This window comes from Monodon monoceros, unplaced genomic scaffold (genome assembly GCF_005190385.1).
Source record: "Monodon monoceros isolate NGI ecotype Baffin Bay Population unplaced genomic scaffold, NGI_Narwhal_1 Super_Scaffold_5, whole genome shotgun sequence".
Lineage (NCBI taxonomy): Eukaryota > Metazoa > Chordata > Mammalia > Artiodactyla > Monodontidae > Monodon > Monodon monoceros.
Window position 1 is genome coordinate 69795407 of NW_021703782.1, and position 26078 is coordinate 69821484.

At 44.1% G+C, this 26078-nt stretch overlaps 1 protein-coding gene across 6 annotated transcripts in view; it reads left to right on the forward strand.

The window, feature by feature from the left end:
- Nucleotides 1-26078, forward strand: part of PCSK5 (proprotein convertase subtilisin/kexin type 5) — a 449309-nt gene that overhangs the window by 331239 nt on the left and 91992 nt on the right. For all 6 annotated transcript variants that reach the window (XM_029202698.1, XM_029202699.1, XM_029202700.1 and 3 more), the window contains one exon: nucleotides 20015-20117. In XM_029202698.1, coding sequence (XP_029058531.1) covers nucleotides 20015-20117 — 103 coding nt within the window. The remainder of the gene's footprint in view (nucleotides 1-20014; nucleotides 20118-26078) is intronic.

Consider the following 26078-nt stretch of genomic DNA (forward strand, 5'->3'; position numbering starts at 1 on the left):
CTCCATGATCCAGACCTCGAGAATGAAGACCCACCTATGCTGTTCCTACAGAATACAGTGTGAGGAAGTGGCCAGACATTTGAAGACCGCAGAGGGCTTCTTAGCGTTGACTGGAGCAACTTTACCTTTGATATCTATGCTAGAAAGGAAGCCGACTAATAGATATATCATCTGGGAATATTCAAGCTCACTAAATCCTTCATGAGACTGGGAGAACATGAGGTCAGGCCTCCTCCAGAATTGATTTCAGGCCCTGCCCCATCCTGTGATACGTGTTCTCTGGGCTTCTGTTCATTGTAGTTCGGGCTCTCTCTCTTGTAAGCTCCAAGAACACGGGGGTCACATCCAGTGCTGAGAATTCCAGATACACGTAGGTGCTTTAAAAATGTTGATAATGATGTCAACAGAAACAACATCAGTCTCCTTTTGTTGTCTCAGGCTAATTATCAGATAACTAAAATAGAATAGAGATGATGTTTAACTGTATCTAAGGGTTTCATGGCAAATACTCTCCAGGCAGCAAGCAGGATTTCTGACTCTGTGCTGGATCCCTCCTCTTCTCTCCTATATCTACCATTGAAAGACCTTATACCATAGTCACCAATCACTACGCAAAATCTGGAATATCCTTGCACCATGCACACTGGCCACTTCCTACTGCCTGTGCGAAACACTAATTCAGAGAAGCAAGCAGCCTGAGCCTGGGCCAAGATGGTGACTGTCCTTCCAAAAGGCTCTAAGAAGAATAGCATAGAGCAATGGTTCTCAAACTTAAGCAGCGAGCAGAATCCGGAAAGCTTGTTCAAACACAGGTTCCTGCCACCCCACCCCAGGGTCTCTGATTCAGTTCGTTCAAGGTGGAAGCTGAGAATTAACATTTCTAATAATGTAATAATTACATTTCTAGTAATGTAATAACCAGGTGATGCTGATGCTGTGGGTCCCACCTTGGGACCCAGCTTGGCCATTTACCATGTAACCTTGGATAAATTACTTAATCCCTCTAATCCCTACTTTCTTCATCTATAAAAAACAAGTAAGAAGAGCACCATGGGGTTTCCCTGGTGGCGCAGTGGTTGGGAGTCCGGCTGCCGATGCAGGGGACACGGGTTCGTGCCCCGGTCCGGGAAGATCCCACATGCCGCGGAGCGGCTGGGCCCGTGAGCCATGGCCGCTGAGCCTGCGCGTCCGGAGCCTGTGCTCTGCAATGGGAGAGGCCGCAACAATGAGAGGCCCGCGTACCGAAAAAAAAAAAAAAAAAAGCACCATGGCTGAGGATTAACCAAGATGATGCATGGTGATGTACATGGGTGCATACAAACTACCCCCTCCCTCGGCAAGAGAAGGAACACACCTTTCCCAGTCCCATGCTCTGCCCTGACTCTCTCAGGGCTACAGGATGCTTTTTGTGACCCTCCCTGGCAGGGCTGCTGTGGAACATTTGGGTGGTGGGCAGGGCACAGTGAATTCAGTCTCTGCCTGCCTCTCTCCAGAAGTGTCCTGCCTACAAGGGCTCCTCAGCCCACCTCACAGAGAGAGAACAAGGCTATTGCGTGACACTTCTGCAAGAACAGTATTCCACGTGGCTTGCTGCCCTGAGACTGAGAGATTAAATGACTCATCCCAAACGCACAGCTCTTAATGGGGAGCTCCAGAGTTAGGACGACACATCATCTGACTCTTACACTATGACTTGCCCTTAGAATCTTGGTCTATCAGTTTCCCACAGCTGCTGTAACAAATGACCACAACTTGGTGGCTTAAAACAATACACATTCATTCTCTTACTGTTCTGAGGTCAGAAAGTAGGTAGTGGGTCCCACAGGGTAGAAATCAAGGTGTTGGCAGGACCACCCTCCCCTCCTCTCTCTACGGGAGAATCTGTTTTCTGGCCTACCAGTGTCTAGCACTGTATACCTTGCACTCCTTGGCTTGTGGCCCCTTCCTCCATCTTCAGAGTCAGCAGTAGCATCTTTAAATCTCTCTCTCTGCTGAGGTCATGATGTCACCTTCTTCTATTAGTAAAATCTCCCTCTACCTCCTTCTTATAAGGATACTTGGGCCCACTCTGATAATCAAGATAATCTCCCAAATCAAGATCTTCAATGACACCTGCAAAATCCCTTTTACCATATAACATAACATTCACCGCTTCCAGGAATGAGGGCCTGAATGCCTCTGGGAGCCATCATTCAGCCTACCACACTCGGAGAGATCATCTAACTCTCTGAGCCACCACTTTTTCATCAGTAAAACAGAAATAATAATATAGCCTCATGAGAATGTTGCTGTGAGACACACTTCAAATCACTAAAGAAACGTTTATTGGGTTGTTAAACACAAAAGAGAAGAAGGCAGCATTTATCTAACATTAATTCATTAACTCTATTCATTTACGCACCTTTTACTAAACACTATGTGTCAAGTACCGTGCTAGACACAGGAGATGTAATAGAATGAGGAACCCCGCCTTTATGGGTTTTATAGTGTAATAGAAACAGATAAATGCTAGAGAAAAAGTGACCTGATGTGTCAACAGGGGCTATGAAAAGAAATCGGAGAGGAAATGCTCTACAGGGATATAATAGTAGCTGTTGTCAGTCCTCTGGGCAGGAAAAAGGAGTGGAAGGATAGAGTTGGAGAAAGGGGCCAGGAAGTGCCAGGAGTTTCTCCCACTTGGAGTCTTGGGTTGGAGACACTGGGGCGCAGTGTGAGAGATGAGCTAACAGTGCAGACCGGGGTCCAGTTGTGAATGGTCCTACGTGCCCTATAAGTGATCTGGATTGCATCACGTGCTCCAGGGAGCCACTGAAAAGTTTAAGCAGCACTTCCTCAATATCCCATCCCCTACAGTGATCCAGGGCTCCAAGCAGGAAATCCTGAAAGCTCTGGCCTCCTTATTCATATTTAAACATCAAACTTGGCAGAGTTCTCTGTGAAGTGGTACTGGTTTCTTTTTTTTTTTAACTTTTTAAAATAGTTTTACTGACATATAACTGACATACAAAAAACCTACACATATTTAATGTATACAATTTGATGAGTTTGGGCATATACATACACCCATGACACCGTCACCACATTCAAGGTAATAAACATATCCATCACCTCCAAGGTATTGGTTTCTTTAAGTACCTCCTGCCTTTCATTGAGACCTTTTGTGATTTATACTTTCAGAATTTTACTTTTAGAGCCTCCTGATATAGTGAGCCATCATCTCCCTTAGACTCCCTGTCAATCTCATTTTTAAAGCACTTGCTCTTAAAAATATTCTTATACCCCCTGGATCCCATTTAACCCCCTACTCTTTATGGTTCTTTTTATGAGAATGTCCAAAAGTAGATTTTCTATATTAACTATTAGTGCCTTAGGTCGACCACAGTAATTCTGATTGCTCATGCAATATTTTTCTTCTAACCTGGGTGTTTTTTCTGGAAAGTGGGTTGATGAAAATTGTGACGTGAATTTAGTTGCGAACGCCTGCTCTCCTGGACGCATGGTCCCCAGTCTGCTCCATCCCTCCACTTTACCGCCAACGTAACACCCCTCCCTAATATGCTTTTGTCAACCAGTATTCTCTCCGTGAACTTCAATAAACTGGCAGTACATTTCTGTGCTGGAAAGACATTTTGCATTAAAAAATTGGACGCACAGCGGGCATTCTGCCTGGGGACCACATGTCTAGGAAAGCAGTCATTTTTAACTAAGGATATTACAAGCCTAGATAGAATAGGGCTGGTGTACACTGAAGCACAGATGTCTAGCCTACTGGAAGCAAAATTACCATACTGCGTGTTGGTAATTGACCTTGTCAACTAGCTTTCAGAACAACTCCAGCCTAATGCACACACTCACTTCTCGGGTTCTATAGCTGTTGTTTCTGGATCTCATTACATTCTATTTGCAACCTGCATCTCTACCACTGCCTCTCGCCAGCATGCTCTGAGTTGCTTGCCCTCTTTACCTTGTTTTTCCCATAGAGTTGATTAGCTTCTTTTTTTTTTAATTAACTTTTATTGGAGTATAGTTGCTTTACAACGTTGTTAGTTTACTGTACAGCAAAGTGAATCAACCATACGTATATGAATACATATATCCCCTCCCTTTTGGACTTCCTTCCCAGTCAGGTCACCACAGTGCGTCAAGTAGGGTTCCCTGTGCTATACCATATGTTCTCATTAGTTATCTATTTTATACACAGTAGCAATAGTGTATACGTGTCAATCACGAACTCCCAATTCCTCCCCCCACCCCCCACCCTTTCCCCCTTGGTATCCATACATTTGTTCTCTACGTCTGTGTCTCTATTTCTGCTTTGCAAATAGGATCATCTACACCATTTTTCCAGATTGCACATACATGCGTTAATATACGATATATGTTTTTCTCTTTCTGACTTACTTCACTCTGTATGACAGTCTCTAGGTCCATCCACGTGTCTACAAATGACCCAATTTCGTTCTTTTTTATGGTCCATAGCATTGATTAGCTTCTAACCATATAAAATTTACTAGTTTGTTGTATTTGTGATGTACACTCTATCTCCTGTGCTTCACCAGGGAAGAGACTTGTGTTTTGCCTACCGTTGTATCCCAAATTCCTGGAAGTGTGCCGGGCGTGTAGTAGTTGCTTAATAATTATTTTAAATGAATGAATGCATACGTTTCCATGGAGCTATCAGCTTCCAGGTGACTCTTTTTTGCATTCCTAATTCCAAACACGTCAATTTATTTACCAAAATGTTTTGACCCCTTTATCACTTGGCAAATAGCGATCCAGGAGAGAGCCTGAAGCTCAGTCCTGTGGGAAAACTCTGGAAAATGGTATAGATCACAGGCCTCAGAGTTATCTCACTGGAGGGACAATGGAGTCATGATCTTTACGCACCAAATCCCTGGCACTGGTTGAGGAAAACTCCGGGGTCAGTTCCCTGGTTCTCCTGACCTGCCACGTGCACCGGACAGAGCAGCCTTCCTGCACTGGAGAAAGCCTCACACTGATACAAGCAGATACTCTCCCCTGGAAGTTGGTTTCCACACATTGATGTGGCCACAGGATGTGTGCAGGGCACCAAAAAAGTCTGCTACAGTTCACAGGGAGAGCAGCAGGGGATGAGGCCAGCAGTGGAGGCAAGGGCCAAAATTTGAAGGCTCATGGATATCCTTCTTTGGAGCTTTATTCTGTATTGAGGGGACAGCACTGGAAGACTTCAGGTAGAAGAGCAGTATCAAATTCACATCTGAGGAAGACCATTCTGGTTAGAGTAGACAGAACAGGGGTGAGGTGGGTAGACCAGATAATGAGTCCCAGAGACCAGTTAGGAAGTTAAATCTATTACATGGGATAGGAAAGACTGGGTGAGAAGTCCTGTGGTGGTGCTGGAGATGGAGCTGAGAGATTGTGACGGATCAAATGTGGGGAAGGGTGGGGTTGAGCATCGGTTCCCTGTACTGGCTTTCCCGATCAGATGGTGGCGGCACCCACCTACATAGTGAGTATAGGAAGGATATAGGTACTGGCGTGAGATGCTAAGTCTTGCTGGACATTTTGGGTTGGAAATACCTGTGAAGTGTCCAGGCGTAGAGTCTGTGGGCAAATGGATATAGGATTGTTGAACTCAGAAGACAGATCTGGACTAGGAAAAGCTACTTAGGAATCTCCACTTTATAGAAGACGTTTGAAGACAAGGAAGCAGAAGAAATTCCAAGATAAATAACTAGAAGTTTACCATGTGAGATAAGTTGAATGTTACCGTCAACAACTTTCTGGTATCAAGTCCTTTGCCAACCTAGAGAAAGCATGGCTTCTATCATCTCTGAGTGTTGCTTTGCCTTTATTTCTCTCTACAATTTCCCTAAATGATTATCTTTCCCCCTCAACATAGCTGAATATGGAGAGGGGACAGACAAACTGTGATTTGGGGAGAGCTGGGTAAACTGTCATTGTCAGCTTTTTCATCTGTAAAAAAGGGATCTCCTGGGTGGACATCAGCTTGCCTGACAGTCAACTGAAGAAACTTTCTTGAGACGTAGGCTTTCCGAAGTGCTCTCTCTCCTGAACACAAATAATATCAAACTCCTGCTCTTACCTTACCAGGCACTTAGCCTGGTTGGTACAAGGACACTCCTCACTGCACCTTCCACAAGCATTGCCTCTGCTATAATGATGAGCCTTTAACATGCTAATGCGAGTTCATCATTTACCTGAGACTTGTCACTCATTGAAAAGCATCTTTAAGGATGGGCACAAAATCCAAGCAAGCAGCTGCAATCATTGCGATCGGAGCCCTTGCAACAACTGACCTTCCTTCTGCGTGGGTTTGTACATTAGAGTGTCTACAGATGCTTGACTTTTCTGCCAAACAGCCATCCTGGCGAAGAACAGGACGGCCCCTCCACTGGAATGTGTAGGTGATGACATTTCTTTCACCACCCTGGCATCTAAACCTGACACTCTATCTGGTAACAATGCATTGAGCTCCTGATCGTTTATGGCATGGAACTCGGCAGAATGGGCTGTGAACTCCAGCACTATATTTTACTCCATCAACTCTTGTTATACTTGTTCAGAGAGAGAACGCAGCCGCTCGATACTGAGCAGACCCAAAGAACAGCCACTGTCAAAATCCAGCCCGAGGCATCTGTATAAACATGCAGAGCCATGCCGGGTGTCATGCATTTTCCAAACATCTGCCAGTTCATCCCAACCAGCTTCCCTCACATCCTCAGGCCCTGTCAATGCTACCATCATTTCTTTAATCCCTCAAGTTCAAGTGCATGGATTTGACTCCTTGTTCTCGACCCATCTCCTGTATGCAGGAGCCGTCATTTATCAATAATAACAGTAACTGTATTTATTTGTGGCTTATTATATGTCAAGCAGACTCTGTGCTGAGTCCTTTACCAAATTGAGTTGTTACAACAACTTTCTAAAGTTGACTATTTTTATTCCATTTTGCGGCTATGGAAACGAGGGTTAGAGATGGAGCCCCAGATCACACAGCTAGAAAGTGGTAGAGTTAGAATTTGGATCCAGCTTTCTCTGTCACTAAACTGTACTATATTCCCTCCTGTGGAGCATTAGTCATCTTATCTTCCCCTCCTTTATAAGGCATCTTGAAGTTTCCAAAACATTGTCACGAGGCATATCATTTGGCCCTCCAAATAGACCAGAGAACCAGGCAGGACGTGTTTCATCCCCACTGTCACAGAAGTAAATAAAACTCAGCGTTTACCCGAGTTGCTCAAAGCCACGCGTGCCTGAGCCTTGGACTCAAATCTTGACTCTTTTCACTATTCTCATAAATATCATGCTTTTTTTTTCATAACAGCTATTCTTTCGAAATGACCAATGTATAAAATTTACTCGGAGGCCATTTTGGCCTACTAACTACAAAGACATTTCTACAGGGCTTTCCAAAACTGGAAGAGGAGATAATGAGTTCTCCATCCCTTCTAGTTTTTACTCAAATACTGGGCAGTCACTGAGCTAGAAACCATTGAGACAATTAAGCCTGATCCCTAGATAAGTTCCAAAATCCCCCTCTCCCTGAGATCCTGTGATTCTGTTTTCTCGATGATCTGGTTTGCAATAGCTCCAATTCCCTCACTCCTGGCTTTCTGAAGCCATCTGCTAGCTGACTTTTCAGACTGTCCCCCCAATTCAGCCAGTCTCCCCTGACCAGGGTGATCATCCACCAAAGTTGTTCTCATCAGGTACATTCTTCCTAAATCTTCCTTGGCTCGCTTTAGCCAACCACACCCATTCGATACACCTCTGCCTGATGTTCCATGATCTATATCCTCTATCCAAACTCAGTTTCTGCTTCAGTCAATCCAAACATTTGCCTGAGTCACAGAGACATCATGCCTAGCCCAGCTCCCCAGTCCTTTGCTTTCTGTGTTCCCCTCCTGAAATATGCTCCACTTTCCCACCCCCCCCCTCCCCACCTAGCCACATCCATTTTTTTGAGGCCCAAGTCAATCTTATTTCAGTACAACAAACAAATATTTAACGAATATCTCCCCAAAAAACACAAAACAAGTCTAGGAACAATCTTCTACTCATGCAGTGAAGCCATGAGGACCTAAAACTGAACAAGAAATGGTCCTGTCCTCAGGGAGGGGTACAAGAGGAACAAGCTGCCCTGGGCAACCATTAGGCTTTGAACACTTATTCTACATTGGCTGATGTTCTTGGTATTTTATGTGAGCTGATTCTGCCTGTCTCATGAAGGGTAGACATTAAGCCTTCTTCCCAAATAGCCTCCAGAAAATGTTAGGCAAGCGATAGTACAGGTTGCATGATTGAGATGTCCAGGGCTGCATATTTTGAACTCATCCCCATATACATTCACACACACACACAGCTCACCAATTATTTGAATTTCCAGTGGAGTAGAAGGGGCACACGACATCTGACGTCAACCGGGCCTGGGATCAATCCCATCTCCAATATCTTCTGGGAAAATGAGTGCTACAAAACCAGGGTTAAAGGAGCAGAGTTCGGAATCTGACCTCCCGGGTTTACGTCCCAGCTGGGTGACTGTAATAGGTCCCTTCATATCTCATTGCCTCAACTTTCTCAACAGAAAAATGAGGATGATTAAAAAAAAAACAAAAACAGCTGTACACAGAGCCCTCCTTTCCCCATGGGGTTATTACTGTAAGGACTGAGCTAATACACACAAAGCACTCAGGACAATTCCTAGCATACGCCATCAGTGAATAAGTGTTAGCTATTTGGATTATCACTAATTCAGTGAAACTGGACAGATTACTTAAATTTCCTGAGCCTCAGTTTCCTCTTTCAAATGAGAGCAGGGCTCACCTCCACAAGCTGGCTCTGAGAAATAAATGTGGAAGCATTGCGAAAGCACCCAGCTATCCCAGAAAAGGTCCCCTTATCTCCAGTCCAAGGCCCGGACTTCTAATCCCCAAACTACACACAACATTTTTCTCCTGCCTCTGCTCCTTTTAGCAGTTTTGCCTGCCCATCATTTGTGCTACTGTAGTTAAGTGCTTGCTTTTATCCCACAGAAAATGTTGGCTTCTTACAAATTCATCTTCAGGAAATTACAACCTAAATCAAGCTCAACGACTGCATAAGCAAAAAACCATTCAAGTTCCCCGAGCCCATGGGCAGCTTTTCCACAGCCCATCCCTGCCCATTTTGGCAAACTGTGAACAGCAGAGAGAGGAACCAGCCCTCTCCCTCTTCAGGAGGGCTTGGGGCCTCAGGCACATCACACCGTGTAAAATCTGGTTAAGACAAATATCGAGAGCAGCCTTGAAAGCAAAAAGGAGTCAAAGCAGGTCAGACAGCCGCCAGAGGGAGTTTGGGAAGGGGGGGAGAGCCTGACTCACCAGCTCTGCCTGTTGGCATCACAGCGAGTTTCCAGGGAGCGTCAGGCTTCCCGAGTCCTGGACACCGAGCCCTACCTCACCTCCTGGTGGCTGCAAGCCTAAGCTGTAGGCTAGTCTCTAAAGGTCCAGGACCCCCGAACGTGGGGCCTGTTCCCTAGAAATGATGCTGAAGGGCCCCTTCCCTCCCCCAGGACAGTGATGTAACTAGAGCAGGAAGATGCAGTGGCCCCTGCGGAGACCCTGAGGGTCGGCCTGAGGTGGGTTCAGCCATGAAGGGTGGAGGTCAGGCCCAGGGGAGGAGAGGTTACATCACTTGTGCAAGTTTACACAGGTAGCCCAAGAGAACCCTGGGATTCACATCTAGGACAGCCAGTTCCGGACACAAGCACCTCACCTGTTCCTGCCTCTCCCCTCTCTGAGCGGGGAGAGGACAGCACATGCTCATCCAAGGGCTCAGTGGCAAAGAGAGGAATCCTGAAGGGGGGGTGAGAGGCGCAGGCACTCTATGGTAGTGCCAGGTGAGGTGCCAGCCCTGGATCTCACGCTCTGGACAGAGTCTAAAGGTCTTATCGGACACAAACCATGCGGAAGGAGGCTGGTAGGCAGGGAAACACTTGGGACTCCCCATCTCCAACGCCCAGGGCTTCTGAGGCCTCTCCCCTCTCAACACGAACTCCCCCGCCCGTACGCAGAACACACCCACCCTTACGACATACAGCCCTGCACCCACTTCCACTGTCATCTGCTTATGTGTGCCACCGTCACTGAGACAGAGAGGAAACTCTGCAATTTATCCTGATACCAGCCAAGGAAGGAAGCTAAGTCCGTTCCGGGCCACTCACCTAGAGGAGAAGCCGGTCGTCCAAGCGTAGCGCCTACCCCCTACCCCGCCGCGGGGCCCAGAATCCCATGCTCTGCACCTGAGCGGGTGAAACCCTGCTTCTCGGGAGAAGCCTGTGTGCCTTCCCAAACTTCTACCTCAGCAGCCATAGCTCTGGAATTTCCCACAGCTACGCGCAGGGAAAGCTGCCTTTGCTCTGGTATTGGGAGGCTGGCTCCCAGGGGCTGCTAATTACGTATGGAAATGACCTTGCGTGCGTGGGTTGCGTCTCGCAGCTGAATTGCTTTGAGAGGTCATAGTTCTCCATCTCCAGGGTCATTAATTTCAATTGCCTCATTGCCACCGACCTGTGCAGCCAGTACATTCTTCGAGTCCCCTCGGGGGAGGGGCGGGGGGTGGAAAAGGCACAATTCGGGATCCAATGAGCCCAGGGTTTGGGTGATGTTCAGAGAGAGAATATTTTGACGCCTGACTTCCTTATTTGGTCAAATGAAGATGATAGCCCCCACCCTACCTTATTAATTTGAGGTTTAGTGAGGTAACATATTCAAAGTACCTGATAATTACAACTACCATCCTGTCATCCACTGTGAGAGGTGCTTTCAGGTCTGTTTTCTCACTTGATCCCCACCACATTCTGTGAGAAAGAAAATATTATCCACAGTACACAGAAGAGGAATGTCAGGGAAATATGTGACTTGATTAATGTCAGGCAGCTGGAGGAGGAAGCCAAAATCAAACCCAGGTGGGGATGACTCCAAAATTTGCGCATTTATCCAAAACAATGCTTCCTACCACGCTGGCACTCCATGGTAGGCACACAGCAAACTTTGGTTCCCTGCTTTATTTCCATACTTGAGTCTTTCCAAAAGCACAGTTTGGTCACTCTCAACAAAACATATGGCAGCCTAGCCCTATGAATTGGGAGATTGGGATTGACGTATATACACTAATATGTATAAAACAGATAACGAATGAGAACCTGCTGTATAAAAAATAAATAAAATAAAATTCAAAACAAACAAACACACACAAAAAAACATATGGCAGCCTGACTCATCAAATGCTTCCCCGGTCACTAAGGGACTGAGGTGTTCTGGGTGCCACGCTCCATTCAGACTTGTCACTAGACAAACGGAACCATCTCTTAGAAGGCAGCATCCCCTGCCCGAGGATGGGGAGCGTTAAGGATGACCCAATGAAAGACTAAATTGCCAGTTACCTGCTCAGGTGCAGGTGGAGCCCTAGGCCTTGGAAGGCAACTCCTTTCTCTTTCCAGGAGATTCTCTTTCTCTTAATTAGCAGTTAGGCTGCAACTTAGCACCAGCAGGCAGGGCTTGAGGAAAGACTAAGGAAGGGCGAGGAAAGACAAAGACAGCACTTTGGATGTGTTGATGCAGAGCAAGAGAAGGAGAGTTAATTTGAGGATGTTCCCTTCCATGGGCACTGGAGTTGGGGAAGGGACAGCAGTGGTGCCTTGAAGGGTTTAAGAGCAAGAGTTGTTTTTGTTTTGTTTTGTTTTACGTTTGTTAACTTAATTTTTTCATTTTAATTTTTTTTAATTTTTGAAGGTTACTTTCCATTTACAGTTACTACAAAATATTGGCTATATTCCCCATGTTGTGCAATACATCCTGGAGCCTATCTTACACCCAATAGTTTGTATCTCCCACTCCCCTACCCCTATATTGCCCCTCCTCCCACCACTGGTAACCACTAGTTTGTTCTCTATATCTGTGAGTCTGTTTCTTTTTTGTTATATTCACTAGTTTGTTATATTTTTTTAGATTCCACATATAAGAGATATCATACAGTATGTGTCTTTCTTTGTCCGACTTATGTCACTTAGCATAATGCCCTCCAAGTCCATCCATGTTGCTGCAAATGGCAAAATTTCATTCTTTTTTATGCTGAGTAGTATTCCATTGTATATATTGGTGTGTGTGTGTGTGTGTGTGTATATCTCACACCTTCTTCAGCCATTGATCTGTTGGTAGACACTTAGGCTACTTCCACATCTTGGCAATTATAAATAACACTGCTATGAACATTGGGGTGCATATATCTATTTGTATCAGTGTTTGGGTTTCTTTTTGGCTATGTACCTAGGAGTGGAATTGCTGGGTCATATGGTAGCTCTATTTTTAGTTTTTTGAGAAACTTCCGTGATGTTTTCCACAGTGGCTGCACCAATTTACATTAAAAAAAAAGAGCAAGTTTTAAAAGCGGTTATTTAGGGAGGCTCTTTGGGTAACCATAGCAATGAAAGTACAGGACAACAAGTCTCATCTTTGTGCCTGTGTTCAGGACTTCCACCATCACAGAAAACATTTAGATCATATTAAGCTCCTTGGGAAGGACTTTGGGTTTTAACCGATTCACATGCTAGGACCCTTGTTTAGTTCAAAAGTGTCAGGAAGGCTCAGTGGGCCATACCACTGACAGTTTCCCCTGCCATCTTCATCACCCCCAAAGTGGAGGGGAATGACGCAGCACTTACGGCCTGATAGCTCCCCTTCTCACTCACTGGCTTACGGGAAGCTCTAGTCAACAACCTGTTCCTTCAAGTCACTTACTTTCTCCGTAAGTGTCTCCCAAGCATGACCTGCCCCAGGTAATGAGCCATGTTTTCCAAAAGGTAAACACGTTATTTTCTCAAATTATGATCACTTACTTCCAGCACTGGGTATTGAACCCCACATATCCCCTCACCATGAACACATCACATTCTGTACAGTTTCTCCCATGAGTAGTGCCTCTGCAGGCACAAATGGTGGGAACACTGGGAGATAAAATCTTACCTCTGAGGAGGAGAGGGATGGAGTGCCCAAAAGAACCTGTAGTGAGTCTAGGCTCACTTACAGGGAGAGCAGACAGCCCACTAATTAGAGAGACCGTCAAGACACTTTGCACACCTCCGATGGGCAAGAAATGGATTCCTACCCACTGTACACTGCTTACGGGAAAGTGCTCATGGCTTCCCTCACCCACTCATTCAACAATAGGCTTTGTAAACTTATTTTGTTTAAATGCAGATAATAATCACACTCATGCCTCTTGTCTTCTCTTGTGTCTGATCTTGGAACCAACTGTTCAGTGCCTTTTTAATTTTAGCATCCCTAACTAGGAAAAGAGTGACTTTTCACTAACATAAAGACAGTGCAAAATTCTCTTAATTGAGGAGAAGAGATACAGGAAACAATCCATCTATACTAGATTTTCATATAAATTGAGAGACCAGAGAAAGGCTACTATAATTCTGGTTGTAAGCTATTTCTGAGGAAACAGTTTATTTTGGTTGTGGACAGCAGTTAAGAGGTATAGAAAATCCCTTTGCAGAGTTCCAACCAATTATTTTATTCATTCAAAAAAAAAATTGGGGGATTCCTCTTAAAAGCTTCTAGCCTAGCGGACAAAATAAGCTGCTTGTAAAATATCAATTCGATAAGCAGAATTGCCTTTTAATAAATGGTGGCCATTGTATGAGAAAATAAATTTGGAAGGTATATTCAATCATTGAGTAAATCTGCTTAGAGCAGTATGCCAGCTCAAAGTTCATTTGTTTACACAGTGAATTCCTTTTTGATACCCTTACCTCAGCAAGTGGTTTGGAGGAGGCATGTACTCAGTTCTTTCCTTTTATAAATAGCAAAGCTACTTGGAACTCCAAAAGGGGAAATGAATTGATACCAGGGAAATATTGCAGAAAGAGCATGGCTCAGACTCGGACAGACCTGAGTCACAACCCAACTCTGTCACTCACCTAGTTGAGCGAATTTATGCAAAATTGTTCATCTCTCTGAGCCTTGGTTTCTCATTCACAAAAGGGGCTGTTGTCTGGCTTAAACATTACATATTACAGATACGTACAGTATTTGTAATACGGTAGGTGTCGGTGAATGGGAGCTCGTGTGATTGCTACATCACTACTCTACTTGGGTGTGTTGGCCAAGACTTCACTTTGCATACATTTTTTTTAGCAGCCTGACTATGGTCAGGGCCCAAACTGCAGGGAAAAACTAAAAGGATCAACTCTTAATTCCTTGTTCTTCGGACAGCATGCAGGCTGAGGGAAACTAAACATTTGCGAGTGTGTTGGATCCACATTTTACGATCCATCTTTTTGCAGGAGTGCCAGCCTACAGGGGTGCCAGAGCAGCATTTCATAGCATCTGCACAAACCACACAGAAGAACACTAGCACCTGAGAATGAAAAAGCAATAGGATCAGGAAGGATGAGTCTCGTCAATCAGAAAAGCCTGTGGGGGAGGAAAAGTGGAAATCACTAAGAGGACGAGATAGAGAAGCAGTAGCCCCAGACACCTCCAGGCTCTGGAAACAGAACTCTGCTTTGAGCTGCGTGATGTTCACTCTGCCTTTGTAACTTCTAATGGAAAGGAAAAACAGTGTTCCATCTGCCAGATGTCTCCATTTTCACAAGCTTCATCCACTTACTCATTTATCTCCATTAGCACAGGAGGTCTCCCAAGACTCAGTTTAACAAACTGGCTCCCCAAGACGGTTGGTGCTCTTTGGACCCATCCCCAAAGGCAGAGAATCCTGAGGTTTTTAGTTAAAATCAAGTATTGCCCTTCTAGGGAATAAACTCATCGTGTAGACGTGTGTGTGTGTGGCAAAGTGTATTGTATGTAACATAAAATTTACTATTTTAACCATTATTAGTGTACAGTTTTACAGCATTAATTACATTCACATCGTAGTGCAACCCTTATCACTATCCATCACCAGAACTTTTTCATCTTCCCCAGCTGAAACTCTGCACCCATTAAGCAATAACTCCCCACTTCTCTGCTTCCCCCAGCTCCTGGCAACCTCCATTTTACATTCTGTCCCTTTGAAGTTGACTACTCTAGGTATGGTGTATAAATGGAATCATGCAATATTTGTCATTTTGTGACTGGGTTATTTCACTTAGCACATGTCTTCAAGTTTCATCATTGTTGCGGCATGTGTCAGAATTTCCTTCCTTTTTAAGGCTAAATAATTGTGTAGACTTTTAAGTGAAGATATTGCAGGCTCAGTTGATGGCCTCATATTCTGAACTTTGCTATAAAACTTCACACTTCATGAGGCCTTAAAAACTGAATTATTTCATCAGTATATAACTGGTTGAAAGTGTTACTGTGCATTTATTGTAGCTGGTGGAAACTAATAAATATATGGCTTTCTTTTCATGAAAACTGTCTGCACACAGTGGTATCTTAAGTTGGAAACTAGTTGTTGGCATCCTTGCAAAGAGATAGTATTATTTGATTAGCACTTCTGCTTGTGGAAACATTCAGGAAAGTCACATTCTATGAGACCTGGCATCTGAGTGATAAGAGGTCTACAAATAATTCAGTAACACAAGGTTGCTCACTGAAATAACCAGATCAAAGACCAAATGGCTGATTTCTCATCCAATGTCCCTCTTATTTTCTCTTACTAACCACCCTTGCTAAAAAGCTGTTTTAAACTCACATCATAATCTACTTATGTGTTTATTAGTTTACTGGGCTTATATATTTATTTGCTTAAATATTACTGACTCTAATCAGTAAAAGAAATATTACAAGGTACCAAAGAAAGCAAAGCATTTTAGCTGGAGACATGAAGCTCTTCTAGCCATGTAAGCCTAAAAAATATTGCTGTGAGTCTCAACCATGTTTGGTAGCTACGGAGGATGTAATCAATGTTTACCTATTCTGGGTGATTTCATAAAGTTTATTTATAACTTAGACTTGTTAACACAAACACATTCTGCAATGTCATCAAGAGGTGGAACAGGCGGGCTAAGGCACTTACTTGTGCTTGTAAACTTCTAAATTTACAAGTATTAATTTTTAAGATGTGTCTTCAACTGCTGAGACATCATTCCTCCCCACGAGACCCTACTGCCTCAGTGTCCTTTGAACTATTATAAGATGAGATGAGAAAGAAACTAAAAGGGGGGTGAAAAAATTTTGATGACAGGAGAAAGATAATTTGGACATGATAATAATGGATGAAGACACCAGAAGGGAGAGCTTGGAGGCTGAGGTGGAGAACAAAAATATTGACCCCGGAGTCTGTGCTAAAGTGATTTTTCCTAAGAATTTTGTATATCACGCCTGTCATAAACATTCAGCTTCATTGTGCAATGAAAACAGATGACAAGAGTTTACTGCTCCAACAACCCAAAAAAAAGCAACTTGACTACGTCCTTGGAATCTGGTTTCTTTGCTTTCAAATGTGCAGTGGAACTCTTGTGCCTGCAAGGGCTGGGGGCAGTTGTTTATGTAACTCATTGGACGTCTACATAAATATGAAAAACGGGACAGGTTTCTCTATTCTCATCTGTCCTAAAGCCAGAGTTGGCTCTCAAGTTAAGAGGCATGCAGACTGGAGAGAGATGCACCGTTTAGCTGTCTTATGCTGATTCTCTTACATAAGCTTCTAGGTTATGAGATTTTCTCCATTTTGTTTCCAAATGGTAGGAGGAAAAGACATGTTTTAAGAGTCACTTATCAGGGAAGAAAAATGCTTCCGAAGGTTTTAGGTTGGGGAGAACTTTTATAGATCCGAGGATGGTGGGAGATGTGAAGAAAGGACTAAAGACAGACTGGTGGAGAAATATCCTGAGGAAAGATTAAGAGCATTAGGTGGAGAGAATAGCCAAGAAAAAAGATTAACTTCCTCAGAGACAGACGACTGGTGAACATTCAAGAAGATAGGAATTTTGACATTGAAAAAAAGGATGCTGGGGAAACAGTACCTTATCAGAAAATTAGGTAGTGAGGTCATATTCTGAGAAAGAATGGGGAAAGAATGGTGGGACTGAGTCTTGGGAAGGTTGGACCAGCCCAAATGAGGAATGCAAGAGGGAACTAAACAGATGAATGAAGGGATGACCAAGCAGCCTAGGGCACCACCTGGGTAAGCTAGACTCATAATGGGGCATAAGAAGGTTGTGTCTGGAGTGGGTACTTGAAATCTCAGAGATGGGGCAATTCCAAGTGATGATTATATCTAAGGTGGCACTTTGTCAGCACCAACAGAAGCCATAATAGTTGAGCAGATCAAGGAAGTGCAAGGCCAAGCTGTCAGTGCCACCTACTGGCTTACGGAAGCCAATGAGGAGCAAATCAGATACAGAGGAGAGTTCAAAATGTTCACAGTAATAACTGAATAACCCTTGCTTGACCTAGCCATGCATCATCTGTAATTACAAAGGAGACTTCGGGTGTAGGTGTGGGATAACTTGCAGAGCCATCTAAATAGCACTTGATTTAGCAGACCAAGGTATATTTAGTCTAAAATCCTACCCTAGCATTGACTCTAATATATCATGAAGATTACAGTGGACAGCTATCAGGAGTTGGGAGACCCAAACCACTGTCTCAGTTCCTATAGGCATGGACGCCAAGGCAAAGGAATGGTCTTTGCCTCTAGGTCTAGCAGAGTCCAGCGTATGCCCTTGTTCTTTGTTTCAGACTTTAACCTAGACTGTCCAAGAGGTCAAAGACATGTGGCCAGCATTTGCATTATATCTCTTAAAAATCGTTCTACTCAAAAATCTTTGAGAAGCCAAGAACAGGGCCTATTTAATTTCTATATCTCTAAATCTCACCTAGTACCTGGCATATAGATGTTCAGAAAATATCATGGAATGAATGAGTGAACGAATGAGTGAGTGAGCTGTGCTATGATCCTACATTTCTCTAGAATACACTTTCTTTGGGTTTAGGAGCCTCTGTAACCGTCTCCCATTCCTGTTCCACTCAGCACACACCTTGTGAAAGACATATAGCTGTCATCTAACTCTGTAAACACAAATTGTTTTCGTCAGCCATGTAGGCATGATCTACTTCTTCCTACTTGGTCCACCCTGGATCCTCTGCTCTTTATCTGGCTGATGCCTGGACTGATGACTGCTCCGTTGGTTGTGCCTTGCACAACAAAAGTGGAAGAGATTTCAGCAAGGGCAACAATTAAGAGGGGAATGGGGGAGTCTGAAAAAAATAAAAAAAGAAGGCTGCAGAACTATAATGCCTGTTTTGAGTGAGACAGTCGCATCTTGATGTCACCACTCCTACTAGACAGAAGCCCCAGGTTTTTTCTGCCTCAGGACTGCTGATTACCAAGAGTACACCTAGTCCATTCTAACGCCTTTGCGTGATTAGTAGAAGGAGCCCCTTACAGAGGCAGAGGCTGTCCAGCTTGGTGGGATGAACATGGAGGGGGGGGGACTTCCACCTCCACTTGACCATTTGAGAAGGCACCTTGCACAGTGAACAACCTGCACATTTACATTCTTTGCCCCCTCTTGTTCCTCACTCTTTAGGGGCTAGGACTTCTGGGAGTCACTCCTGGGCTAAGAACCACAGTCCCATTCTGAAGGTTATGTATCAGATTTCTGGTCCACACTGTACCTTGGCAACTATTAGAAGGCACAGAAGAACAGAGTCCAAGATGTGCAGCGTGTTGCCACTGTTTGTTAGATGCTTGCATTGCTCTGAGTATGTACTTTTCCCCATTAGTTGACAAAACCAATAGAATAACTCTCTGTGAAAGGCTTTTTCTGCCATGTAAGGGCAAATTCTGGTTTCCTCTTCATTTTCACTTTTGTGGTTTAGTGCTAGCAAGTGGAAGATTTATGTAGGTAAGGTTTACCTTACCCAACTCTGCTAGTTCAGTAAAGCTATGGAAAAAGGCAGAGGGGTAGACTTCCCTACACTCCTCACCAGTCAGGTCCAAGTTTCCGGGGCTTTTTGCAAGGCAACTACAATAAATCAGGCAGTGAACCTCGGAGTCTGCGTAACACCCCTCGATCAAACCGAGGGTCTTGCTCCCTCACTCTTCTGGCTGGATCTCAGATGAACAATGTTCAGACAGGCTTAGGGGCTGTGAAAGTTGGGGCTGATGTGGGAGGCAAGTGAAGGTTGTGACTCTACTGAAATCTGAACCTATATTTTCTGGGCACGATCAGTTTCCAGATCACACAAAGTGGCTCTTTGAATCAGACTGAAGACACTTTTTGACTTTTTTCTTTTTAAGACAATGTCAGAAGAGGATGACTGTAGTGTCAATAGAGGGTTGAATTCAATGAATAGACACCCATCATGAGGTTGTCGCCTGCAATGAGGTTGGCCTCTCTCCACCACCTTTGCCGTGGGAGAAATTTTTTAAATGTCCACAAGTTCATGAGGCTCAACTTGCTTCATGGAAAGTTCATGTGGAAAGGCCTCATCTTGGTCTTTCCTTGGGAGAGATAAACTTTCTAAGTCAATGAAGAATTCACTGGCTATCTCTTTATGGTTACTCTTTCAGGGTGAGATGCAGCTCACATCTGTCCAATGTCAGCCAAGATTCAATTCCCATTTTTGACTAGTAACCACAATCCCCCCCCAGAGCGGTGGGACAAGATCTGGGTGGGTCCTGCCCGTGGCTTGACTTCAACCAAGATTATAACTGGGCTCGTCATGGGCCAGGAGCCCTCAGGTTTTAACAGGAACATCAGTAGGTGCTCAGTAAAGGGGTCTTATGGGGCGCCCGGCCCCCCACCCCAGCCTCTCCCTACTTATAAAATCTGTAACACATGTTGACTAGATCCAAAATTATGTCATGCCTCATAACTTTTTGAGGTTCCAACTTCCAGGGCCCTTGGGAGAAGAGCAGACTGGCTGCTGAAGCCATTCAAGGTCTCTTCTCTCTGTGTTGTCTCCATCGCTTTTGGGCAGCCACAGAGGGAGCTGGCTGCTCTCAGACTGACAGCCCAGACAGCACTGCCATGCAGAAATGTGATAAACAACTAGATTTTGTTCCCCAGGAGAATACGTCGATGAGCACGGCCTCTGCCAGATCTGTGAAGCCTTGTGTGCCAAGTGCTGGGGGCCAACCCAGGAAGACTGCACTGGCTGCCCCAGCACAAGGTGAGTGACCTTTCTTGTATCTCCTGGGGTTGGGAGTTCATGAGATGCAGGAGGGAGAGAGGAGGTGCTTACCACCTAGAAGCACCCCTTGGGCCTACAGGAAAAAGAATCAAACTCCTTCCCCTGACACAGAAACCTGCTGTGGTCTGGCCCAATGTCAGAGGTCTGTAGTGTCCTCCCCCTATGATGCCCCGTAACCACTGTGAGAATCGGTTCCCTGGACACTACAGGGGCTTTCTCATCAGTGAAGGTGGTGGTGGCTTTGATGCCTAGAATCTCATCCCTTTCTGCACACCCATCCCTCAACCATCATCTCCATCTGCTAATAAAATATCTACCCCTATTTCTAGAGTTAGTTCAAGGGTGAACTGTCCTATGAAAGCATTTTTTACCTCTTTCCAATAGAATTAACCTCACCATCTTTATGTTCCCCTGTGCTCTGTACAAACTTCCATAAGTGCACCTGTGACATTTTCAGACATTGACTTACAAATCTACTTGTTAGACAGTAGCCCCTTGAAATACTCATCTTTGTACCTCCATTACCTATCACAGTGCTAAGAAAACAGTAGGCACTGAATCAGTGTTTGATAACTGAATGAATGAGGAAATAGTAAGTATCCGAATGGGATGAGCATCTTTGCTAATACATTGAGAATTTATAATGAAGAGAGTTGGGAGCCCGTTGCATTTTTAATCAACACTCCTCTGATTCTAGCACTTAATATTTGTTGGCTTCATCTTCTCTGATAAATGCGTAGGAAGCAAGGTTTCTCCCAAGACCAGTATAATGAGGCTGCTTCAGCGGCAGGTGAGTCTCTAGGATGGACGTTCCCTCTGCCTTGAACAACAGTCATTTCACCTAATTCTTTATCAGGACTGTAATACCCTGAGTAGGAACTGTGGTGTATTTGTCTCCTTATTCCCCTACAGTGATCAACACATAGTAGTAGTTCAATAAATGTACGTGTTATTGAACTTGATGAAGTGTGTAATTAATATCATGAGCTTGGTTCTCCAAATAGCTCCCTCAGAAAGAGAAAGAGAGAGAGTGAGAGGAGGGAAGGAGGAAAGGAAGGAAACACAAAAGAACAGTCTTATTAAGAATTCTTAATGCTGTGATAACATTTTCTAAGTGTCTCTTTAAGATACCTATGCCTCTTGAGTTTGCTTTAAGCCAGCTTCAAGGCATGCTATTAGATACAGACAACATTTTGAAAATAGGTCCTTTTGCTCCTCTAACTCCTCACATCAACAATCAAATGCCATTGTGTGTTTGGACATCTTTGAACCAAGGGAACTTTTTAGCATTTGTTTAATAGGGCAGCTACCATCGTCCAGTGTACATTGTGGAAGTTATGATTGTCCCAGCCTCACCAGAAGTGAGAAAAAAATTCAACTACCATCAGTGGCCATTTTTTTAAGAATCGAAGCTCATTGGTACAAGAAGATCAGAGGTACACCTCCTGCGCCACTTGAATAGTTTGGCTTTAGCAACCTGTTCTTTAGCTTTTGAAGATAGAAAAGCATGTGTATAGATCTCAAACCAGGTGTCCTCCTGGAAATCCTATTGCTCAAGAACAATTTTCTTCTCATCTCCCTGAGCGCTCCATTTTTTTCCCCATTTCTCTTCCTTGATGTCAGTTACTTGCAGATACATCCAAGAAAGGGCACCGCATCATGGCAATGAACTAGCTGACTTTTCTTATCTGCATTTTCCAGAAAGGGGTTAGAAGATGAGGAGAAAGAAATTATTTTGAAAGATGGTGTCGTTGACTTATTTGTCCTCAAAGGGCAGCCACGTATTTTCCTTAAGGTTTTTCCGAAGTATTTCCTTGAGTGGAATCAGGTCTACTCAAGACGGTCTTGAGCACCTGCTTTATGTCCAGCTCAGAGTTAGGTGCAAATCCATGGATTTTTATAGGTGGTTCAGGAGGTCAAAGTCAAGGGCTGGTGAAGCACTCAGGGACCAGAACACTGGGGGAGCTTTAACACCCTAGGCCTGAAGCAAACCCTGTAGCCATAGAAGGGATGCCTGATAGAAACTGGAGCTGGAGGGAACATAGCCACTCCAGAATCATGGGAGGAGGAAGCCAGGTTGTGGCTCCAGTGGAATAAATACCCCAGTCTCTCTCTCCCCCCACCCTCAGATCTCCTACTGGTGTTTCCCTGTCTGAAACACCTGGATGCCAATGGGGAACACCATTTACAAGTGAGGGAAGTGAGCTTGGGGACATGGTCTCTAGTGGGCACTTCCAAGACATAGCAGGTCAGAGAATGGCAGAAAATGGATCTGGGGTGGGGGTAAGGGGTAAGGTGAGGCAAACAGAATAAACTATTGGTCACTCTGAGTTTCTTCCTATTCTTAAGCTTTTGGGGTATCTCCAGTCCTGGCACAATAAAGGTCATCCCTAAAGGAGTTTTTATCTGGGAAAGGAATGTTAACCTTTAACTTAGAGGTTTTCTTCAAAACAATATGAGAGGGAAGTAAATCACTGGGGATGTAGATGAAATAAGATTGGCCATGTGTTGACAATTATTGAAGCTGAGTGATGAGTACATGGGGGGGCTCTGTTATGTCTTGTTTATTTTATATATGTTTAAAATTGCCATAATAAAATTTGAAAAAATAATTTAACTCTGAAGTTGTTTTAAAGGAAGTTGAAACTTGAAGAGCTCTCTCTTCATCTTCTAGCTTTCCCTCTACATTTCTATAAACCTTTGGGTTTACCTAGCTCCTTCAAGATGATTAAAAAGTTGGGGAAAGCAAGTATCGTCTTTGCCACCTCTATTTAACACATCTAGCTCTGTAATGCCGTGGTCCTCACTGCATGAGCTAATTTCCCAACCCAGTCCTGAAGGAACTGCGGAGTCTCTGAACTAATTAAAAGCATGTAAAAGTTTTTTGACCCACCCTCAAATGTTTTATTTGATCTGTTTCAAGAATTCAGGAAAAAAAAATCCTTTGCGGGATTTCATTCTGTTACAACGTTAACGTGCCAAGAAATTACAGTAAATGCCCTTGTGATGGCTTTAGTTAGACCAAACCAACAAACAGCGCAGAGGACCAGCTAACTCTGACTTGCAACTCTTCTTTTCCAGTTCACATCTCTCTCTCTCTCTCTCTCTCTCTCTCTCTCTCTCACACACACACACACACACACACACACACACACACACCCTGGGGCTTCTGGAAAATTTAGTTCCAATGTTGAGAACTTCACCTCTGCCCAGCTCTTCAGCACTTGGTTTTGCCACCTTCTTCCTTTCCATAAGCCTGTTGGACCTGGAATGGTTCACAGCTTATGAAAAGGCCAAGAACGTACGTGACTTGGGAAGAGAAGGGCTTCCCCTGCAGAGATGAGCTTGCCTGAGTGTCCTAGAAATCCACAAATCTGGTGGTCCCAGAGATGGCTTGAGCTCGCTTTAAAGAAAATTTTCATCAGCCCCATGGAGCCCAAAACAACATATCTCTTCTCCTCCACTAGGGGAGATTTGTTGGTGGTGGTAGAAATCTGTGTCACTTGAAATGGGACTTTTCTTCAAGTTCCTTAGCAATTGTTCTTGAGCGGGATGGGGAGGTTGCAAGAGATGATGTAATTCAGTGCCTTCACTCAAGCACAACTGTTGTCCTTATCATTCAATCTTTATAAAGAATCATGTTCTTACAAAAACTGGGTATGTCACCTGTGCTTTCTTCAGGGTAGAGACAGAGGGAGGTGGTTTGAAGCACAATTATTTGCTTGGTACTTTCTTAAAATAAGCTCTCAAGTAAGAAAGACAGCCCCTTCCCTACATGAACATGGCAGCGCTACACCATCTGCTTCACCTCCGTACCCACCCAAGTTCGCGAAGGGTTTTAAATGGTTCCAACCATTGACAGTATTAGGTCACCTCTCTCAAGAGAAATAATTGCCCCAAACCAATCTGTCATCTCTTCCTATAAAGAACAAAATGATGATGTACTTTCCATCTCTTTTTCAACTTAATTTAGCAAGAAAATGAACCTTCACAAATAAACATGCCCCATTCTCGTTTTCAGTGGAGAACAGACTAGTTCACTTGTTTAAAAACCTCAGAAAGCTCTTACATAGTTTTTTCTTAAAGGGAGGTTTTTGTTTTGTTTCCGTTTTTGTAACTAGCCACAACCAAATTATTCCTTGACAAATCTTCTAGCTAAAAAACCAGGGTGGGACCAGGATATTCCCAGCTGGCATTAGTGCCATCAGCTAAAAGTCTGGAGCACAGTCTTCTCATTACGGGTCATGGTGCAGGAGAGCTGTTTTGACTTGGACAACCAGCTGTGTGTGCATGTCTGTTTAGGGCTGGGATTCCACACTCTGCAGTAGGCCAAAAGGATTGTTGACACCAGTGACGCTGGGTACAGTGACCAGAGCCTGAGGGGCTGAGGATCCAAGAACGAGGTGTCCTTCTTGTATGCTTGGCCTTAATCCCATTCTGTTTCCAAACAGATGCAAATGACACAGACTTTCAGGGACGAGATGGAAGACTGCAACTGCAGCAACACATGTTCAAGATGCTTTGTCCCCACCCCAATTTCCTCCAAACCTGGTATTGAAATGCCAATCCTCCATTTAGGGCTGATTCTAGCTATAGAAACAGAGGGATTTAGACAAATTAAATACCACCCCAGGAATGAGTTGCTCAAGACCTACACCTGGCCTTCTGTGTGACATCCAGACTGGGGAGAGAGAGAGAGAAAAAGCCTAGCTTTGTTTGCAGGCCCTCAGTTCTCCCAGATCTGGATGTCACCATCACACCCTTGGAGGCATCACACCCTCACGACTGACACAGTAACTACTGCTCTAAGGGAGCTCTCTGAGATGCCAGTTTGGCACCACCTGTATTACTTAGGTAGGAATCATTTAGCAAATTCCATAGTAACCCAGACTACCACTGAGAAGCTCTCCAAGTATGCTCTCTAGACCAGCACCATGAACATAATCTAGGAACTTGTGAAAAATACAGAATCTCGGCTCTCTCCTCCCCACAGAAACTCTGAGGGTGGAGCTCCCCATCTCACTTCATCCATTCACATGACCCATCTGACTCTTGCACTTAGACATTGTGGATTTTCTTCTGAGGAAAATTCTTGGACAGAATTTACTTCATCACATTTGCTCTTGGGATTTCTTCCAAGGGAAAGAAGAAGCAAAACTTTGAAAACATTAACCATCACATTATGGTGTGTATATATATATAGTATGTGTATAAAACCAAAGGTTTTAGAAGCCCACATGCTAACTTATCTGCAGTGCCCTTGTAGGTGATGGCAAACATGGTCAGAAAACAGAGACTGTGGTACCCTATACATCAGGAAATACTTGCAAAAATGACAGAGTTCAACTACGTATAGAATAGATACCTAATAAGAACCTACTGTATAGCACAGGGAACTCTATTCAATACTCTGTAATCACCTGTATGGGAATAGAATTTTAAAAAGAGTGGATATGTGTGTATGTATAACTGACTCACTTTGCTGTACAGCAGAAACTAATACAACATTGTAAATCAACTATACTCCAATAAAAAAATTAATTTTAAAAAAGGAATCAGAATTCATGGATCACTTGCCATGTGTGTAGGTCAAGTTTATAAGTAGCACCTAAACTACAGGATGGTGCTTCTTTGGGAGCCCTTGGACTTGACATTCCCATTGCAAAGTGTGGGCATGCTGATAACTAAAGAAAGAATATCTACTCCAAGGCCTCTGGATTCAAAAACCCATCTAGTGTCTTCAAAGTTCAAAGACCTCCATCTGAGTGTTGGCTGGGTTTGGCTGGAGCCTACAGTGTGGGTTTAATCCCTGCGGTACTGATTAATTTGTTTGAAACCAGAATCAAGATTACATCCCCAGCCAGTTCCTGGCATGCCTACTGTTGGGTCCAAATCTCTGGCCAAGGATGGGTACATGACCAATATTCCCCATGTTCTAAG